General features: G+C 40.0%; 1 protein-coding gene across 1 annotated transcript in view; it reads right to left on the bottom strand.

Moving 5' to 3' along the window:
• The window catches only part of wfs1a (Wolfram syndrome 1a (wolframin)), a 28,154-nt gene extending 8,892 nt beyond the window's left edge, over positions 1-19,262 (bottom strand). Inside the window, 9 exon segments of the mRNA XM_034189115.1 lie at positions 371-616; positions 1,700-1,837; positions 1,944-2,071; positions 3,027-3,104; positions 3,342-3,515; positions 3,588-3,732; positions 14,392-14,471; positions 17,226-17,789; positions 19,176-19,262. Of these exon segments, the coding sequence (XP_034045006.1) occupies positions 371-616; positions 1,700-1,837; positions 1,944-2,071; positions 3,027-3,104; positions 3,342-3,515; positions 3,588-3,732; positions 14,392-14,471; positions 17,226-17,784 (1,548 nt within the window). The 5' untranslated portion in view covers positions 17,785-17,789; positions 19,176-19,262.
• Between the last annotated feature and the right edge of the window lie 370 nt (positions 19,263-19,632).

Below are 19,632 nucleotides of genomic sequence, written 5' to 3'. Positions count from 1 at the left end.
ATAGCTAACACAATGGAAACAACCATAACTGGACAGAAACAATGAATGAATAAACCACATGACTAAAATATGAAAAACAGAAAATCCAAAAATAAACAGAAAACTAAACCAGAGACTACAGAATATAGAACAGAAAATAAATGATGAACTCAGAATGAAATTAATAACTAGAAAATTGAGCTGTGGAAAGGGGAAATAAAAGAACCAACCTCACCCCGGGGTCGGAACCTGGCACATTTTGAATGTTATTATTTCTGACAGTTTCACAAAATTCCCTCCTTGCAGTGTCTTAGTCTGTTCAGAAAATACACAGTGATGGTGTGCTGGAATTATTATTTTTACAATTACATAAAAAAAACCTCTGACTCACCTTACTGCTCTTTAAAACACGCAGAGTGCAGATGATCATGGAAATAAAGGAAAGATAGAACACAAGCAGCGGGATAACAAAAGCAAACAAGTCAACTGTCAGGTTGCTGATGATGAAGAAGAAAATGAGTGCGTTGACGTGTTGGGTGGGGATGATGGTGCTCAGCCACTGGACGCCAGCCCGGGACGCCCAGTCCACGAGACGCTCCTTCATCTCCACAAAGGCATGGAGCGGATACTGCAGCATCTAAAATGAAAACAGGATAATCATACTTTGCAAAACTGTGTTTTTTAATCTTTTTTACAGTCAGGTATCACTGGGGCTATTCAACGTCCTTAAAGCTGCACACTGCTCTTTACGTCCCACAAGCAAAATCTAAAACCGCCAAGCTTTTCTGATGTACGTGTCTCTCCAGAGGGGGCATGGCATGCAGCAGGTCCTGTCCTTTAAAGCTACAGTGTGTAAGATTTAGAGGCACTTATGAGCACAAATGGAATACAGCATTTATAACCATCTGTTTATTAGCTTGCGACAACAAATCTATGTGTTTTCATAAGTTGAGAATAAGCCCTCCAGATCTACATGGAGTGGGCCCCCTCATGGTGGCCGCCACCATCTTGCACCTTCATTTCCATACACTACTTCAAAAGGCAAAAATTTAGATGATGCTCAATCCTAAAACCTGTAGCTTTTAAACAACATGCACAGAATAATGACACGTTACGGCTTGGAGACCTGAATAAGCGGTGTAGGTGAGGAAACACCCTGTTAACTTGCTCAAAATGAGAACCTCTGAGAATTAAAAACTGTGTGCAACCTGAGTATTTTTCATTGGCTGATAAGGGTAATACACCATTTATTCTGTTTGTAGCTCAATGCATTGTGGGGTGATTTCTGCCTGGTTGTTTCATTATTTACATATATTTTTTCTTATTAATTGCAGGAATTCATGAGCCCCAACAATCACATTTGGATTCTGCATGTCAAAATCTCAAAGTCATAGTGCTTAGTTATTCATTCTCAGAGGGGGACACTTCCTCGCCTATTGTTTTCTTGAGTATCTGTGGGTATTTTGGGCTAAAAACCTTAACATATTTTATTAAGACATTTGGTGATCTACATTAGCTTGCTGTAAAAGTGATCGATTTAAGAAAGAACAACTAAGAACTGATGCTGGAGGGGATGCTAGACATCATCTCACTCAGTTTAAAAATTTCCTGGCTCTGGATATTTGTCTAGATCTTGAGTTTTCTGCCATATGTGGAATATAGTTTTTAGCAAAGCTGCCATTGATAGTGTAACATTCAATAATAGACACGACTGAAATACCATTAGACGTGACTTCATGTCCATGGCCCTTTTTATGGCCCCATTGCGCTTCGTACCAAGCATCATCCCGCTTCCCCCAAAGCCCCAACAACTTTGACGGGCTTTTCTGCCTCCTGAAGGGACCAGATCAGCCTTTTGCTTCAAAAGAGAGGAACACAAACACACAACACAAGCCAGAATTTGTGACTTTAAGAAAAGGATATAGCATGTGTTGGTACAGTATGAAGCTATCTGCACATTTTACCATCACATCTTCACGAGGTGTAGGACTCCCAAGTGTGTTCTGGCTTTCATTCGAAGCTGAAGTAGGGACGATACCTTGCGCATACTTTTTCGTCATCTCAACAAAGTCATCGACATCCAGCTGTGTGGCTGAGAGGACACAAAGCACTTAATCACACAAACTCACTTTGTCTCCCCACTAGGCAACAGTCCCCATGGACATGAAGAAAGTAAGGACTACAGTAAACTGACATTTGACCCTAATTACATGGACCTTCACACACATGACCTCTGGCTGACCTAGAATCTCCTAATAAGTTTGTTCCACATTTGGTCCAAATCAGGTTGAAAATTAAATCCTTGACCTTTAGCAAAAATTAATTCTTTAGGGAAAATTTCAGGGTCAGTCTTCACTGACATACCAGATTTGGTTGAAATCAACAAATGCACCTGGCAGACATGATCTTTTCCCCAGTTGTTGACCTTTGACAAATTTGACCTCACCTGTACAATTCCAGAACTCATTTTCATATGTTTGCCACTTTTCATGGACATCAGACTAAAAACATACAAACAAAAAAGTAAGTCAATCCAGCTTCTCCCTTATGGTTTCCACAGCAGATTTCAGGTGGATCTGCCACAAGTTCTACACCAGGTGACCTTCCTGATGCAACTCCACATTATATGGAGAATGGGCACGGGTGGTCTCAAACCGGGAACCTTCTGCACTGCAAACAAGCACCCAAACTGCGGTGCAACCACCCCTGCACCAACAAACACCCAAACACATAAAAATAAAACAGAATTTTGACCTTTGTCCCAATGACCTTCACCTTTGCCAAAACAAACTCTTTAAAAGGGCAATTTTGTGGTTAGCTGTCATCTACATATCAAGTTTGGTGGAAATGGACCAAAAGACCTGTGAAGAGTAAGAGAACAAACCACAGATATACCAAAATGTTGACTTTTGACCTTGACCTTTGGAGAAAAAAAACCCTTAAACCAGTTGCACACTGGCTCAGTGGACAAATACACAAAGAAAGTGTTTCTCTCAATTATAGTGTGATGTCTGCATCTCTCTCTCTTTCTCTCTCTGGACACTTACCCTCATTGGTGACCATGCTTTCCAACACTTTATGGGTCTTGGCAGACATGGTTCCAGGGCTCTGTCTTGCACTGCCACCTAGTGGTGAGCAATGATCACGGCAACAGTGAGCTAGTAGTATTCCTCTGAATATCTGCATGCAATGTGAAATTCTTCAACCTGACAGCTACAAACACTGAGAGACTCCACAGAGGGAATACAGCACACGACAGATTTAACAGCTACAATATTTCAAGCAGTCCACAGTACATTAGGGACAATGCACATCATGCAATGTTGATGTCATCTGTGATGGTATGTATGTGTATGTCCCACCCCGTGCGGTGTCAACCTGGCTGACATTTTCCAGCATCTCAGCCACAGCCACCTTTGTCTTCCGCTCTGGGTTGAGCTTCCAGTACATCATCATGGCGGCCTTACGTACCGCTCGCTCAAAGTTGTTCTCCGTGGACAACTTGTGCACAACTGCCTCATTCTCTGGGGTGATTCCTTTAAGGAAAACAAGGAGGAGTTAAGGAGCAACACTCTCAAATACATAGGCGCCATATGCACAACGTTCACCTTTTTTCTGGGCCCAGCATTGCTGTAACAACTTGGCTGCACTTTTTCTTCCTTGTTTTGCAGCTTTAATCAACCAGCTCACTGCCAGATGATTATTCAGCTCAGTGTCTTGCTCTTCAGCCAGAAACAGGAGGTGCTGACCCAGCTGAAACACACAAGTGAAGGACACGGCGGTCATTCAGACACATGTGGCTTCAGTCTGCTAGCTGTCAGCCCCTCAGGAGCAAACTATGCAACTACACAGGGCGCCTTAAAAAGAGCTGTTTTTAATGTGGTTCCCTTACCAAAAAATATTACTGATAAGTATATAAAAGTAAACTGGAAGTATACTTGAAACATACTTGCATGTACTACTTTTTGGTAAGGGTTTTTTGGGCTTTTGAGGAAAAAAAATGGTCAAATTACTCACTCAGAAGTTTCCTTCTGCTTGATCTCATGTTATCAAATGAATTTGCTGATGGAAATCTCTAACATACATGCATGGATCTGCTTTATTTTTGGGGTGTATGGGTATAGTTGTAGATGTAGTACTTTTGCTTTAGAAGTCAGCCACATCCCCTGTATGAATTCCTACCCAATTCTAACCTATGCTTCCAAGAAGTTCTTTGTGCACAGAAACAACCACACCACCACATACTGGCTCACAGGCTAACCTAGGTGAGGGCAACACAGAGAGTCTTTCTGATGGAGTCTGTCTGACTGAACAACGGATGCAATCAGATAACCAAAATAACAGAGTGGATGTCAAGGCACAACCAGGGCACACTGGTGACATCACTGCTGTGAGACTCAGCATGGGGTTCAGTGCCAGCTAACTAATAATTAATTGCTCACCACAGTAGCTGTAGTGTAATTGTAATTTAGTGTCCCAAATGCTATCTAATGAGCCCCAAATATATAGCTAGTATATTAGTTAGATATAGTTAGGTAGCCGCACCATTCTGCTACCATTCTTCAGAACTATGTTACAACCCCAGACATAGAACCAGTGGCAGACACCATAATCATTGATGGTTCAGCATTGGTGAATTCTCTGCCTCCAAGAACCTCAAAGACATTTGAAGACTATGCAGCATAATAATTACGTAGATGTATGTCACCAGGATTACTCTAAATTTTGTCAAATTTGGTGGTACACTGTCCAAGAAAATACCCATTCCATTTAGGTGCAAATCTGGACAAAGGAAATGTGAAAATATGACATTTCTTTCTATATTTTTGTTAATTTCTCCTGAAATAAAAAAAAACCTGTCATTGCATAAACCAGACACTCGCACTCACCAGACAAAAGCAGAAGTCCCAATGTTACTGTATGGTTTTTCATGTGATAAACACAATATATGGGTGATTCTTTAACTACGGGCACTATTGGCCTTGTAAATGTAATTTCCACCACACCATTGCCTTACAATATAAAGCGCCTTGAGGCAACTGTTTGTTGTGATTTGGCGCTATATACATGTACTCTGATGTCACTGTTTATCTCCATAGAAACTACCCAAACAATCTTTCATACAAACTGTTTAAAGGGACATTACAGTGTTGTGGTGGAAATTACGGCAATAGTGTGGGACAACTACATTTTGTTTAAAAAAATCACAACAGTTGTATGACATTGAATACCCCAATTATGTTTTGATTATTTTACTGATATTTTATTCAGAGATATTTTAAAACATTAGAAAAAACATTTCTTTACCATTCATTTTTATCATTGAAGATCAAAAGTCTGGGTGTGGGACAAGCACAAAATGGCAATATTTGCATATAATGATGCTGAAAAAAGGTGAAAAAGTCATCATAGACTACTAGAACAAATTTCTTAAAACACTTTCATTGTAAAGATAACTATAAAAGTGTGAAATTTCCCCTTTTTTCTCTTTTTCATACAATATGATCAAAGGACATAAGTGCCGTAGTCTAAGAATCATCCATATACCGGATTTTGTGTAAAGATTTTCACTCACATCGGGCAAAATATCCCGCCCCATCGTAATATATTTTCATTAAAAAAACCCTCACATGTACTGGACAGAGCAGTCTGGACGTGCCCAGTAACAGAGGTATGAAATGAAGTTCAGCACTGACACTAGTTGATTTGACGGAAGTGGGCACCGTATTACCTTGATTAAAAGCCTGGGCGTTTATTTTTTTCAAACCGCGCTCTATCCCAGCACCTAAATGAGGCAGGCTTTTATTAAAGGCCAGCGATTATTAACAAAATGCTGCTTGTTGCCTGCACTGTAATGTGGTGTTACATTTCACAGATTTCCTTGGGTGTTCCGAACCAAAGACAACCGCTTTAGATCAGAGCCCTCTGCATGGCTGAGAACCAGCCCCCAGAGCCTGAAACGCACCTGCTAAATGATGGAGACCGTAAGGGCTGTGATTGGTTACTTTCACTCCTTCCTTTCGAGTCATATTTCAATTTTTTTTTTTTTTTTGTTGCAGTGTGCACGCCAATTACATTTCAATCATGGATGAAATATGTCTGGCAGAAAAGTCTGCAAATATGACAAACTTTACAACACGAAGCCAGAAAAAGATGTTCAAATGACCTGTAATTCATGGAGGGAAATTGCATGTACTGTAGGTTTGGAGGCTGATGATTGTGGAAAGAAGTGGAGCTCAGTAAGGGACAAATTGATTCAGAAAAAGCCACTGTTCCTATGGTAAATTGCAATAAGGTGCCCACCAACGTGACAGAGAACTTTAAAAGGGTCACACGCACATCAACGTTATTACATGACCACAGAGTTACGCAGCTGTAAGAAATCAGTGACTGTAAGGTGGTGGCAGGAGAGCGTGTCGTTAGACAACAAAGGATGGTGGTTTGTACGATGACTTTAGAGAGAAGTAGAAGAGAGTGAGAGCTCAACAAAGGATCAGATGTTGGAAGCTGAAGGAGGAAGACTCTTGTATGAAATTTAGTGAGCAGGTGAGAGAAGCACTGGATGGAGGGGAAGCAATTTTGGACAACTGGAAAAGTACTGCAGATGTGGTGAGAGAGACAGCTAGGACAGTACTGGGTGTGACATCTGGACAGTGGAAGGAAGACAAGGAGACTTGGTGGTGGAACAAAGAGGTTCAGGAAAGCATAAGGAGAAAGAGGTTAGTGAAATAGCTTTGGGATAGTCAAAGAGATGAAGAAAGTAGACAAAAAGAGATGCGGCGTAAGGCAAAAAGAGAAGTGGCAAAAGCTAAGGAAAAGGCACATTGCAAGCTCTACAAGAAGCTGAATAGTAAGGAAGGAGAAAAGGACTTGTACAGATTGGCCAGACAAAGGGAAAGAGCTGGAAAGGATATGCAACAGGTTAGGGTGGTAAAAGATGCACATGGCAATGTGTTGACAAACAAGGATTGTGTTTTGAGAAGGTGGAGGGAATACTTCGAGGAGCTGATGAATGAAGAAAATGAGAGCGAGAAAAGGCTGGATGATGTGGTGAGAGTAAGTCAGAAAGTGCAAGAGATTAGTAAGTAAGAAGTAAGGGTAGCTATGAAGAGGATGAAGAGTGGAAAGGCAGATGATCCAGATGACATTCCAGTGGAGGCATGGAAATGTCTAGGAGAGATGGCAGTGGAAATTCTAACCAGATTGTTTAACAAAATTTTGGAAAGTGAAAGGATGCCTGTGGAATGGAGGCAAAGTGTGCTGGTTCCTATTTTTAAGAACAAGGGTGATATACAGAGCTGCAGTAACTACAGAGGCATAAAGTTGATCAGCCACAGCATGAAGTTATGGGAAAGAGTAGTAGAAGCAAGGCTTAGAAAAGAGGTCTAGGTCTGTGAGTAGCAATATGGTTTCATGCCGAGAAAGAGCACTACTATGCAATGTTTGCTCTGAGAATACTGTTGGAGAAGTACAGAGAAGGCCAGAAAGAGTTACATTGTGTGTTTGTGGATTTAGAGAAAGCTTAAAACAGGGTGCCAAGAGAAGAGCTGTGGTATTGTATGAGGATGTCTGCAGTGGCAGAGAAGTATATAAGAGTAGTGCAGGACATGTACAAGAATAGTGTGCCAGCAGTTAGATGCGCAGTAGGAATGACAGACTCATTCAAGGTGGAGGTGGGATTACACCAAGGATCAGTTCTGAGTCCTTTCTTTTTTGCAATGGTGATGGACAGGTTGACGGATGAGATCAGACAGAAGTCTTCATGAACTATGATGTTTGCAGATGACATTGTAATCTGTAGTGAGAGTAGAGAGCAAGTTGAGTCTAGTCTGGTGAGGTGGAGATATGCTTTAGAGAGCAGGGGAATGAAAGTCAGTAGGAGCGAGACTGAGCACATGTGTGTGAATGAGAGGGAGCCCAGTGGAATAGTGTGGTTACAAGGAGTAGAAGTGGTGAAAGTAGATGAGTTAAATACTTGGGGTCAATTGTTCAAAGTAATGGAGAGTGTGGTACAGAGGTGAAGAAGAGAGTGCAGGCAGGGTGGAGTGGGTGGAGAAAGGTGGCAGGAGTGATTTGTGACCGAAGAATATCAGCAAGAGTGAAGGTAAAAGTTTACAAGTCAGTCATGAGACCAACTATGTTGCACGGCTTAGAGACGGTGGTACTAACAAAAAGACAGGAGGCAGAGCTGAAGATGTTGAGATTCTCTTTGGGATTGACGAGGATGGACAGGATTAGGAAAGAACATATCAGAGGGACAGCTCAGGTGGGACGGTTTGGAGACAAAGTCAGAGAGGTGAGACATTTGTAGAGGAGGGACTCAGGGTATATAGGGAGAAGGATGCTGAGGATGGAGCCACCAGGCAGGAGGAGACGAGGGAGGCCAAAGAAGAGGTTTATGGATGTGATGAGGGAGGACATGCAGGTGGTTGGTGTGACAGAGGAAGATACAGAGGACAGGGTGAGATGGAAACCATTGATCTACTTTGGCGACCACTAATGGTAGCAGCCAAAAGAAAAAGAAGAAGAAGCATAAATCAGGCTTTAGGATTTTAAAGTACCACTCCACAATGGACATAGAAAAAAGAGCGACACACACACACACACACACACACACACACACACACACACACACACACACACACACACACACACACACACACACACACACACACTCATACTCATCTTCAACCGCTTAGTCCAATTAAGGGTCACGGGGGGCTGGAGTCTATCTCAGCAGTCATAGAGCGCGAGGTTGGGTACACCCAGGACAACACACCAGTCTGAAAAGAGTGACTCGACGAAATATAATACTTTTAATGCACATAATGTCCGGTGCTTATTTAAGGCAGGCATTTATTTTTGTCAGACAAAATTTTATTAAATGAGGCAGGCCCCAATTCAAGGTCAGGAGTTTAATCAAGAAAATATGTGAGCCTAATTGGTGCTGGAGAGTTCCATAGATCGTTCGGCTCCTCCTGACTGTAACTAACCTGCTACATACATATAACAGTTTTTGTCCATTTTAAACATAAACGGATTTTGTCCATTTTATACATACAGGGTGACCCCCCCCCCCCCCAATTCCCCTGGCTCCCCAAAAAACCCAGAACCCATAAAATTTCTAATAAATCCTACCAATCGACTTCCCCAACAGGTCTTGGTCAACCAAGGAAAAGACATTTTTCCTGGAGGCCTATTTTGTCAACATATCATACCATTTGGAGCATAATTTTGTAAGAACATGACTTTTATACAAAGCGACCAAGATAACTAAAACTTTGGGGAATGATCGTACACAGTCTGAAGTTTATGTCCAGCAATTTTCTTGAAATTTGTAGGATTTATTACAATTTTTATGGGTTCTGGGTTTTTTGAGGAGTCACCCTGAATAACAGATTTTGTCCATTTTATACATACAGTAGTGTTCAGAATAATAGTAGTGCTATGTGACTAAAAAGATTAATCCAGGTTTTATATTTCTTATTGTTACATGGGAAACAAGGTACCAGTAGATTCAGTAGATTCTCACAAATCCAACAAGACCAAGCATTCATGATATGCACACTCTTAAGGCTATGAAATTGGGCTATTAGTAAAAAAAAAAGTAGAAAAGGGGGTGTTCACAATAATAGTAGTGTGGCATTCAGTCAGTGAGTTCATCAATTTTATGGAACAAACAGGTGTGAATCAGGTGTCCCCTATTTAAGGATGAAGCCAGCACCTGTTGAACATGCTTTTCTCTTTGAAAGCTTGAGGAAAATGGGACATTCAAGACATTGTTTAGAAGAACAGCGTAGTTTGATTAAAAAGTTGATTGGAGAAGGGAAAACTTACACACAGGTGCAAAAAATTATAGGTTGTTCATCTACAATGATCTCCAATGCTTTAAAATGGAAAAAAAACAAAAAAAAAAAACAGAGACGCGTGGAAGAAAATGGAAAATAACCATCAAAATGAATAGAAGAATAACCAGAATGGCAAAGGCTCACCCATTGATCAGCTCCAGGATGATCAAAGACAGTCTGGAGTTACCTGTAAGTGCTGTGACAGTTAGAAGACGCCTGTGTGAAGCTAATTTATTTGCAAGAATCCCCCGCAAAGTCCCTCTGTTAAATAAAAGACGTGCAGAAGAGGTTACAATTTGCTAAAGAACACATCAAGCGGCCTAAAGAGAAATGGAGGAATATTTTGTGGACTGATGAGAGTAAAATTGTTCTTTTTGGGTCCAAGGGCTGCAGACAGTTTGTGAGACGACCCCCAAACTCTGAATTCAAGCCACAGTTCACAGTGAAGACAGTGAAGCATGGTGGTGCAAGCATCATGATATGGGTATGTTTCTCCTACTATGGTGTTGGGCCTATATATCGCATACCAGGTATCATGGATCAGTTTGGATATGTCAAAATACTTGAAGAGGTCATGTTGCTGTTGTGGCTGGCGTTGCTGGCTGGCTTTTGTGTGTCTTTTGTTTCTGTCTTTTGGTTTTCCTTCCAGGTGGTGCGCATTTGGAACTGAGTGGCTGTGTAGCTGAGTTTATCAGGACCTCACCCTGATCACCTGAGACTGATCACGTGCAGCTCATCAGGACTCACAGCTGTGGTGCATCTACACAGATTGGAACATGGTGGCATTTAAGTCTGGAGTGCACAGTGTGTGTTTGCCAGAGACCCGACCTTGTGACCAGACGGGTGAGATCGTCGTCTCGAGAGCCATCTCATCATCAGTGGATGCAGAGAACGTCCAGGTTTGATGCATGGTCTGTGAAAGAGGAGGGTGTGAGGTCTCACGCTCGTCAGCACACTTCCTGAGGTACGTTAGATTTTGTGACTAACATTTATACAGTCAGTAAATGTGGTGTCCCTCACACCTTATTATATTGAGCTGTATGTAGTCGTTTAATCAGCTTCCACTGCAGTGGAGTTTTGTGAACAGGGTGTTCTATGCCTGCAGGGTGGGAAGCTGATTAGTAATTAAGACAGGAAGTGTTTGCTGTTTGTACACCTTTGAGCGGTCCCTCTGTGTGTAGAGTGTGGACTCACATGATGATTTCTTCTTTCACAGACTCGGTTTGTCGCGGCCACCTGGGGGGTGTCGGCGGGGTCCTGGGGTCCGAACTGGTTCTGGCTCCGGACCGTTAGCGCTGCTGGGAGCGCACCGCAATCCACCACGCCAGACCGCGCACTTTTATATTTATCACATCACTGTTATGTTTATTAAACTCTGTTATCCTTTGTACCGTGCTCTGCTTATTTTATACTGGGTCCTTCAAACGCTGGTCGGTTCTCCGGGCTGCGTCCGACACATAACAGTTGCCTTATGATGAAGAGGACATGCCCTTGAAATGGGTGTTTCAACAAGACAGTGACCCCAAGCACACTAGTAAATGAGCAAAATCTTGGTTCCAAACCAACAAAATTAATGCCTCGCAGATGTTAAGAAATCATGAAGAACTGTGGTTATACAACTAAATACGAGTTTAGTGATTCACAGGATTGCTAAAAAAGCACTTTGAACATAATAGATTTGAGTTTGTAGCATCAACAGCAGATGCTACTATTATTATGAACACCCCCTTTTCTACTTTTTTTTTACTAATAGCCCAATTTCATAGCCTTAAGAGTGTGCATATCATGAATGCTTGGTCTTGTTGGATTTGTGAGAATCTACTGAATCTACTGGTGCCTTGTTTCCCATGTAACAATAAGAAATATACTCAAAACCTGGATTAATCTTTTTAGTCACATAGCACTACTATTATTCTGAACACTACTGTATAGTGGATTTTGAGTATATTAAACATTATTGAATGTCTTTTTATTAGGGATGAAATCTGTGTTCATTTGGAGCAGCTCTGCTTGCAGTGCATGCCAGAAGATATAGTAGATTTTATTTCTGTCTGTGTCCACCTTGCATGCGTGCACACATGCTTTAAGAGCATGAATTAGAAAACAACAGTGCATGCGCAAACAAATGCACTTCAAAAACCAGAAACTGCAGTAACAATAAATACGGTTTCTGTTCGTGTGCACATGTGCAATGTATCAGTTCTAACTAAATCAAATCAAAAGCCCCCAGAAAGCACAGCTCCCACATTTCAAAGTACAATATCAGGCATAGATAAAATGGTACATGGGGTTTTAAACAGACAAGTTCACTAACAAAAAAATAACTGAACTTATTTCCATGAATCCATTTTCATATATAGTATTAGCACTGGGTTGGAAATTTAACTTTGACCAGTGACCTTAATCACTGATAGATCCAAAACAAAAATAAATTAATATTTCCATCTGTCTGCACAATGTATCTGTTAGGTGTCAGCAAAATCGGACCAAGGCACACACCTTCAAAAGTGGAGTTAAATATATAAGCCTAGGTGTAGTTTAAGGAGGGGATTTTCAGTTTAAATCCATCTTAAAATGTGACTCAAACAGTGATGTCAGAAATTAAGGGTTTTGAAGCCCACTGATTGACAAAATTATTCACTGTTTTAAAATGCCTGAAACATTAACTGAATCAGTTGCTATAGAAAGACAGACTCTTTCGAAAAGGCAAAACAGATATAGCAACTGCTTCATAAAATCAGTTTTGAGATGTTTGAAATGCTACATGAAACACCTGCTTAGAAGATTCAGTTTCCAAATGCTTGAAACATTAAATGAATCAACTGCTTTGGAAACACCAGGAAAAAAATTGATTCAGCATGTAAAAATAACTGAAACACAAAATTAAACAAGTACATCAGAAAATAATCAGTTTTCAAATTAACGAATCACAAACAACTGCTTCAGAAAGTGATGCACTGTTTCTAAACACGATGAAACAAATGGATCACAAAGTAATTCAGTGTGTCAAAATGACTGAAACATGAAATGAAACAGTTGCTTCAGAGAAACATTCAGTTTCTAAATGCTTGAAACAGTAAATGAAACAAATGCTTCAGAAAGCCTTCAGCTTTCAGGCTCCTCTCCTGTGGAACCAGCTCCCAATTCAGATCAGGGAGACGGACACCCTCTCTACTTTTACGATTAGGCTTAAAACTTTCCTTTTTGCTAAAGCTTATAGTTAGGGCTGGATCAGGTGACCCTGAACCATCCCTTAGTTATGCTGCTATAGACATAGACTGCTGGGGGGTTCCCATGATGCACTGTTTCTTTCTCTTTTTGCTCTGTATGCACCACTCTGCATTTAATCATTAGTGATCGATCTCTGCTCCCCTCCACAGCATGTCTTTTTCCTGGTTCTCTCCCTCAGCCCCAACCAGTCCCAGCAGAAGACTGCCCCTCCCTGAGCCTGGTTCTGCTGGAGGTTTCTTCCTGTTAAAAGGGAGTTTTTCCTTCCCACTGTAGCCAAGTGCTTGCTCACAGGGGGTCGTTTTGACCGTTGGGGTTTTACATAATTATTGTATGGCCTTGCCTTACAATATAAAGCGCCTTGGGGCAACTGTTTGTTGTGATTTGGCGCTGTATAAAAAAAAAAATTGATTGATTGAAAGTGATGCACTACTATTTCTAAACATAATTATCCAAACAGACCCAAAAGTGATTCACTGTGTCAAAATGATTAAAACATTAAACAAAACAATAGCTTCAGACTCAGCATGAGTCTGAAGCTATGACTCAGCATGTTATAATACCTGAAATGTCAAGTTTAATAACATTGAGTGGACAGTGACAACCCCCCAACACCCCCCCCCCCCAAAACAGTAATTAAATAAATAATTCCATAATTAGAACTGCTCCAATTTCATTGCCATCTATTTACGACAGAAAAGCAGAAAAGCTTTTTGAGTTTGTATTCAATTGAAACGCAAATGGAGCAGAAAGCCAAAATTATTTTTGTTGTTTAATTTAAATTGTTTTTTTTTTCAAGAAAGAGGTAGGACTCTAAGTACACACTTCATTCCTCCTCCTTTTAGATATGATGTATAAAAAGGTTATTTACAGTTTTACTGACTATTAATTTTTTTTTGTTACGTTTAACATGTTTGAATAAAGAATAAATCACTTTATTATACTTACGTTACATGTTTACAATATCAGGTAGTTATTTAATGTAATTTGACCAGGTCATTGACATAAAATCCCCTGTGGTTATTTAGAGGCATCACACAGCATGTGAAGCAAACAAACCACCCTCTGTGGATTTTACCCCTTTAAACAGGACAGTGTTGTGCCAGCACCCTCTTTTGCATTTGAACATTTCGTGAGGAGGAAAGAAAATGTGAATATTTCATTCATCTGTGCACACATTCAGTGCACACTAGTATAAACTCTCTGTAATGATATGAATGTGTGTCATGTTGAAAGCACTGGGATCATCTTCCAAGTAACCAAAAATAGCCCGACACTCCCCACCAGACTGAAAACAATGCCAAGTACCAGACGGCCTAGATGTGCTTTTGCTCACCCGGGTCTGTGCACTGGAATCGCCTGCTTGAGCCTTCTCCTCCAACTGCTCCAACGACAAATCTTCCTCTGTTTCTTCATCTGCAGAACAAAAAGAGTCTGTGACACACTGTGTTTATCTGACCCAGTCAAATATGAGGGTGGGCTTGAAAGGTTGGAGAGATCAGTGTGCCTTTATTTCAACTCCTATAACTAAGTGCAGTGTTTGGTCCCCCCAGATTTGGCCAAATTGGGTATTTTGTAGAAGGTCCAGAAAGTTGGTTACAGTAAGTATTCATCAAAATTCAAAAAGATTTGCGTTTGCTGTATTATCAGGCACCTGCAGAAGTAGGATTTACCTTCCAAATACATTCACGCTGAACATAATTGCTACATTTGGCAATGACACTCTAAATGTATCAATGGTGCAAAAGTGGGCAACTCAGTTTGTGGGTCAACAGAGACGTGAAGACGACTCAACATCTGGACGGCCTCCACTCACATAAACACTGAATATTTTTAATATACTATATTTACTATATTTTACTATACTATACTATATTTTTACTATATGATGACAGACTATTTCATAAAGCTTCCAGTCCCTCTAATGTGATACACAAATAGAAAAATTATAACTGCAGCATTACTTAAATGTTCTAATTACTGAAGAAATATTGCTGAAAATTATATAAAGTAAAAGAAAAAAGCAGAATTTGTGTTTTTCTTTTCAAGTACTGATTTTCTCAACAAATAATTAAAAGATGGCAGGGAAATTTCTTAGTAATTATATATATATATATATATATATATATATATATATATATATATATATATATATATATATATATATATATATATATATACACACACACACACACACACACACACACACACATATATGAGTTCAGGTCTGGAGACTAGCCAGACCACTCCAGGACATTGAAATGCTTCTTAAGGAGCCCCTCCTTAGTTGCCCTGGCTGTGTGTTTGGGGTCATTGTCATGCTGGAAGACCCAACCATGACCCATCTTCAATGCTCTTACTGAGGGAAGGAGGTTGTTTGCCAGAATCTTGCAATACATGACCCCATCCACCCTCCCTTCAATATGGTGCAGTTGTCCTGTCCCCTTTGCAGAAGAGCACCCCCAGAGTATGATGTTTCCACCCCCATGCTTCACGGTTGGGATGGTTTTCTTGGGGTTGTTCTCATCCTCTAAACATGGTAAGTGGAGTTGATGCCAAAAAGCTCTATTCTGATCTCATCTGACCACATGACCTTCTCCCATGCCTCCTCTGGATCATCCAGATGGTCCCAGCTTTCTTCAGGTCATTGACCAGGTCCTCCTGTGTAGTTCTGAGCTTTCTCAGAATCATCCTTACCCCACAAAGTGAGATCTTGCATGGAATCCCAGACTGAGGGAGATTGACAGTCATCTTGTGTTTCTTCCACTTTCTAATAAATAATCATAATAATCACAGTTGTTGTCTTCTACCAAGCTGCTTGCCTGTTGTCCTGTAGCATCCCAGCCTTGTGCAGGTCTACAGTTTTGTCCCTGGTGTCCTTAGACAGCTCTTTGGTCTTGGCTATGGTGGACAGGTTGGAGTGTGATTGATTGAGTGTGTGAACAGGTGTTTTTTATACAGGTAACAAGTTCAAACAGGTGCGATTAATACAGGTAAAGAGTGCAGAATAAGAGGGCTTCTTAAAGAAAAATTAACAGGTCTGTGTGAGACAGAATTCTTGCTGATTGGCAGGTGTTCAAATACTTATTTGCAGCAGTAACATACAAATAAATGATTAAAAAAAAAAATCATACATTGTGATTTCCGGATTTTTTTTTTTAGATTATGTCTCTCACAGTGGACATGCACCTAAGATGAAAATTTCAGACCCCTCCATGATTTCTAAGTGGGAGAATTTGCAAAATCGCAGGGTGTTCAAATACTTATTTTCCTCACTGTACATATACACTGTAAAACTCAATGAGTTAGTGGAACTCCAACCATTTGAGGAAACCGATTGCCTTAAACCAACTTAAATAAACTTAAATTAAATAATTTTCACAAATTTAATTGTTAACATTTTAGTAACTTAACAATTTATAGTTAATTAAACTTATGTAAATCTAGTTCATGTTTTCAATAAACAAGTCACAAGTAAATTTCTGCCTAAAAAAATTTGCATTGCTTTTTGGATTAGATTTGTTGATGCATTCTGTGGTTTACTTGTTGATTCTGCTTTGTGTTGTTATGACTTCGCTCATTCGCTCCCCTCAGGACGCAAACTCATGATCTCCGGCATGGAAGTCGGACTGTCTAACCAGAAGGCTAAAACCCAGAACTCTGGCCTTGTGATCAGAGAATTCTTTTGAGCTGTTGGGAGTGAGGTTTACTAACTACATATGCACAGCGACACCTGCTGGCCTACGTTACATAAGCTCAATTAAAATGAGTGAATGGAATGCACTGTAAATACATCACCAACACTTAAATGCCCCAAAACTTTAAATGCACTTAAAGGAACTGAGTTGTTATGACAACAATTCATATTTGAGCTAGTTTAATTAATGGAAATGAGTGACTATAACTTTTTTCAAACTTTGAGTTACATTTACTTAATTATTGTATTAAAATTGAGTGTTCGGTTTAACAGTGATATGGATGAAGTTGACAAGTATTTCTTCTAATCATTTGTATCTATTGGTCATACTAAGCAAGACAGAAATGTATCCAGAGCCAAACTTGAAATGAGATTCGAAAGCATAGTGGAGGTCTTAACACCTCCACACATTAAGGACATCAAAAGTCACAACATGTCATTTAATACCGATGCTGAATGAAAGCCATTCTCACCATCCTCATCGTCGTTGGCATCCTCAGCTTTTCTGAACCTCTCCTGAATTATCACCTTCTTGGCCATGGAGGCAAACGTGCGCCTCTTGGGGTCAGTAGGAGCACTGGAAGGTGTTTTGGATGGAGAGGACACAGACGTGGAGCAAGTTGTCATGGGTGCCAGTGTGAAGCGAAAAGGAAGGGATTCCGTCTGAGGGTTAAAGGCTGAGCTGTCTGAGGCCGAGGGGGAAGAGCTGAGCGAGAATGAGGGTGAAACTTTGCTGATGAGACGGTTAAAAGGAGATGCAGGTTTAGATGAACCAGCAGGAGCTAAAACCTTTGATGTGTCTAATGGAGGAGGAGGAGGGTCAGACTGAGCAGATGCTGGAGAGCAGCATGATAAATTTGTGGGTTCTTCGGAGGGTGGAGGTTTGGAGAGCTGAGAGGACACAGCAGAGATGTCTTTGGAGATGGGTGAAGGAGGAATCCAGGACTGTACAGTGGAGGGGAGAGAAGGTTCCTCCGGGACAGGGCAGGATCCCTCTATGGTCACATCAGGGGGTGGAGATGGTGAATCCATCTGTGCTGAAATAAGGGGAGAAATGAATCATTCATGTCAGATACACTTGAAAGCAACACATTTTAGTCATAGGCGGAGCTGTAGGGGTGGATTTCAGGTTAAAACCCTTAAAACATTATTGATGGCAGAAACCAAGCTTTTTTCAAACTTTGACTCAAATTACAACTGTTTCACAAACAAAAAGGACTGTCCTGAGACACTCAAAACACCAAAAAAAAACCAAAACAAAAAAAAAAACCATAATTCAATCTTTTGAAATACTTGAAACAAACAATACTTTGCTTCACCAAATAATGCACTTTGTCATGGTAATGATAAAAGATACAACTACTTTAGAAAATGAGTCACTGTTCCAAAATCAACTGACCACTAAATGAAACATTTGCTTCAGATAAATTTTCATAGTTTGAAAATATTTAACCCTATAACGCCTGACCCAAAAAATGTATGTATCAGAAATTATATGTACGGTATTGTAGGGTTAAAACAATAAAAAGAAAACAGTTTTGATAAAAATAATTACTGTTCCATAATTATTAAATGAAACATAGTAATTAATAAATACTAAATGAAACAAGTGATTGTTTCAGAAAATGAGTCGCTATTCCAAAGATCTCAAAACAATTACTTTAGACAAAATGACTTACTTGTTACCAAACACATCTGAACACAAAATTAAACCCTTGCTTCAGAAATTTAGATAGAAGATTCAATATGCATAAACCATCAATTGAAGCAATTATTTCCAAAAATGTTTTGCTGTTCCAAAATCCTCTGAACACTAAATGAAACACGTTTCACTAAAGTATTCAGAATTTCACAATTTTAAAGCAATAAAATAATTTTGTTTTCCACTGTGTTTACTCTTCCCTGATCATTGGAATTGTAAAAAGAACAAAGCACTTGTTTCAGATAAATGATTCACTGTTCTGAAATCCTCAAAATACTAAATAAAACACCTGCTTCAGAAAAGTGATTACCTGTTCCGTAATCCTCACAACACCGAATGAAAGGCTTCAGAAAATAATTAAATGTTCTAAAATCCTCTGTACAATAAATGAAACATTTGCTTGATTAAGTTTCAAAAAGTTTCAAAATGCTTAAAGCACATGAAAACAAACTCACACATGCACAGACACACACATGACTATGTCCCGATTCTCTTTTTTGTTCACATTGATCTTAAAGTTGCAAATATGCTGAATTGTCTGAATACTCAAACTGGAGGACACTTGGTTCTCGATACCTTCCCACAGAAAGAAGAAAAACCTCCTATAGGGAACCAGCTTTGTCTTTGAACCTTTACTGAATCCTGAACTTCATGCTAACTGCATTTCGAATAATAAATCTACAACATAATAACACAGTCAGATAACACAAACAAACCTTACATGGATTCTTAATCAGCTGATTTCTTCAGTCCTTTCGTCTTGATCCTTAAAGTTGGAACTGTATTCCCTGGAGTCCTCTCCAATCCGAAACCAGAGACAGGCACTGGCTACTTTTTCAATCTCTGGTCTATAAAAAAACCAGACAGCTTCATGACCCGCCTTCCTAAAATAAACCGGATGTCATAGGTGGCAACAGATGCCCATCAGCTGACCTGATATCTGATTGGCTATTAGCTCAGACTGGAGGGTTGAGGGTTTGATTAAAGACTCACCTGGATTTTCTTTTTAAGTAGCTTAAGCTTTCTTAAATCACCAAGCATTTTTAATTTTTCCAACGATTGTTGCTGCATTTTAAAGATTTGCTGCATTTCACTAATTCCCTGTGGCCCTCCCTGTAGATACAATTCAGGCCACCGTTGGCCCATTTAAGTAGATTAGCAGCCTGTCCTTAATCGAG

The sequence above is a fragment of the Thalassophryne amazonica genome, chromosome 15, assembly GCF_902500255.1.
Source record: "Thalassophryne amazonica chromosome 15, fThaAma1.1, whole genome shotgun sequence".
NCBI lineage: Eukaryota > Metazoa > Chordata > Actinopteri > Batrachoidiformes > Batrachoididae > Thalassophryne > Thalassophryne amazonica.
Note: the sequence above shows the minus strand (reverse complement) of the source record. Positions and strands in the feature narration are given on the sequence as shown.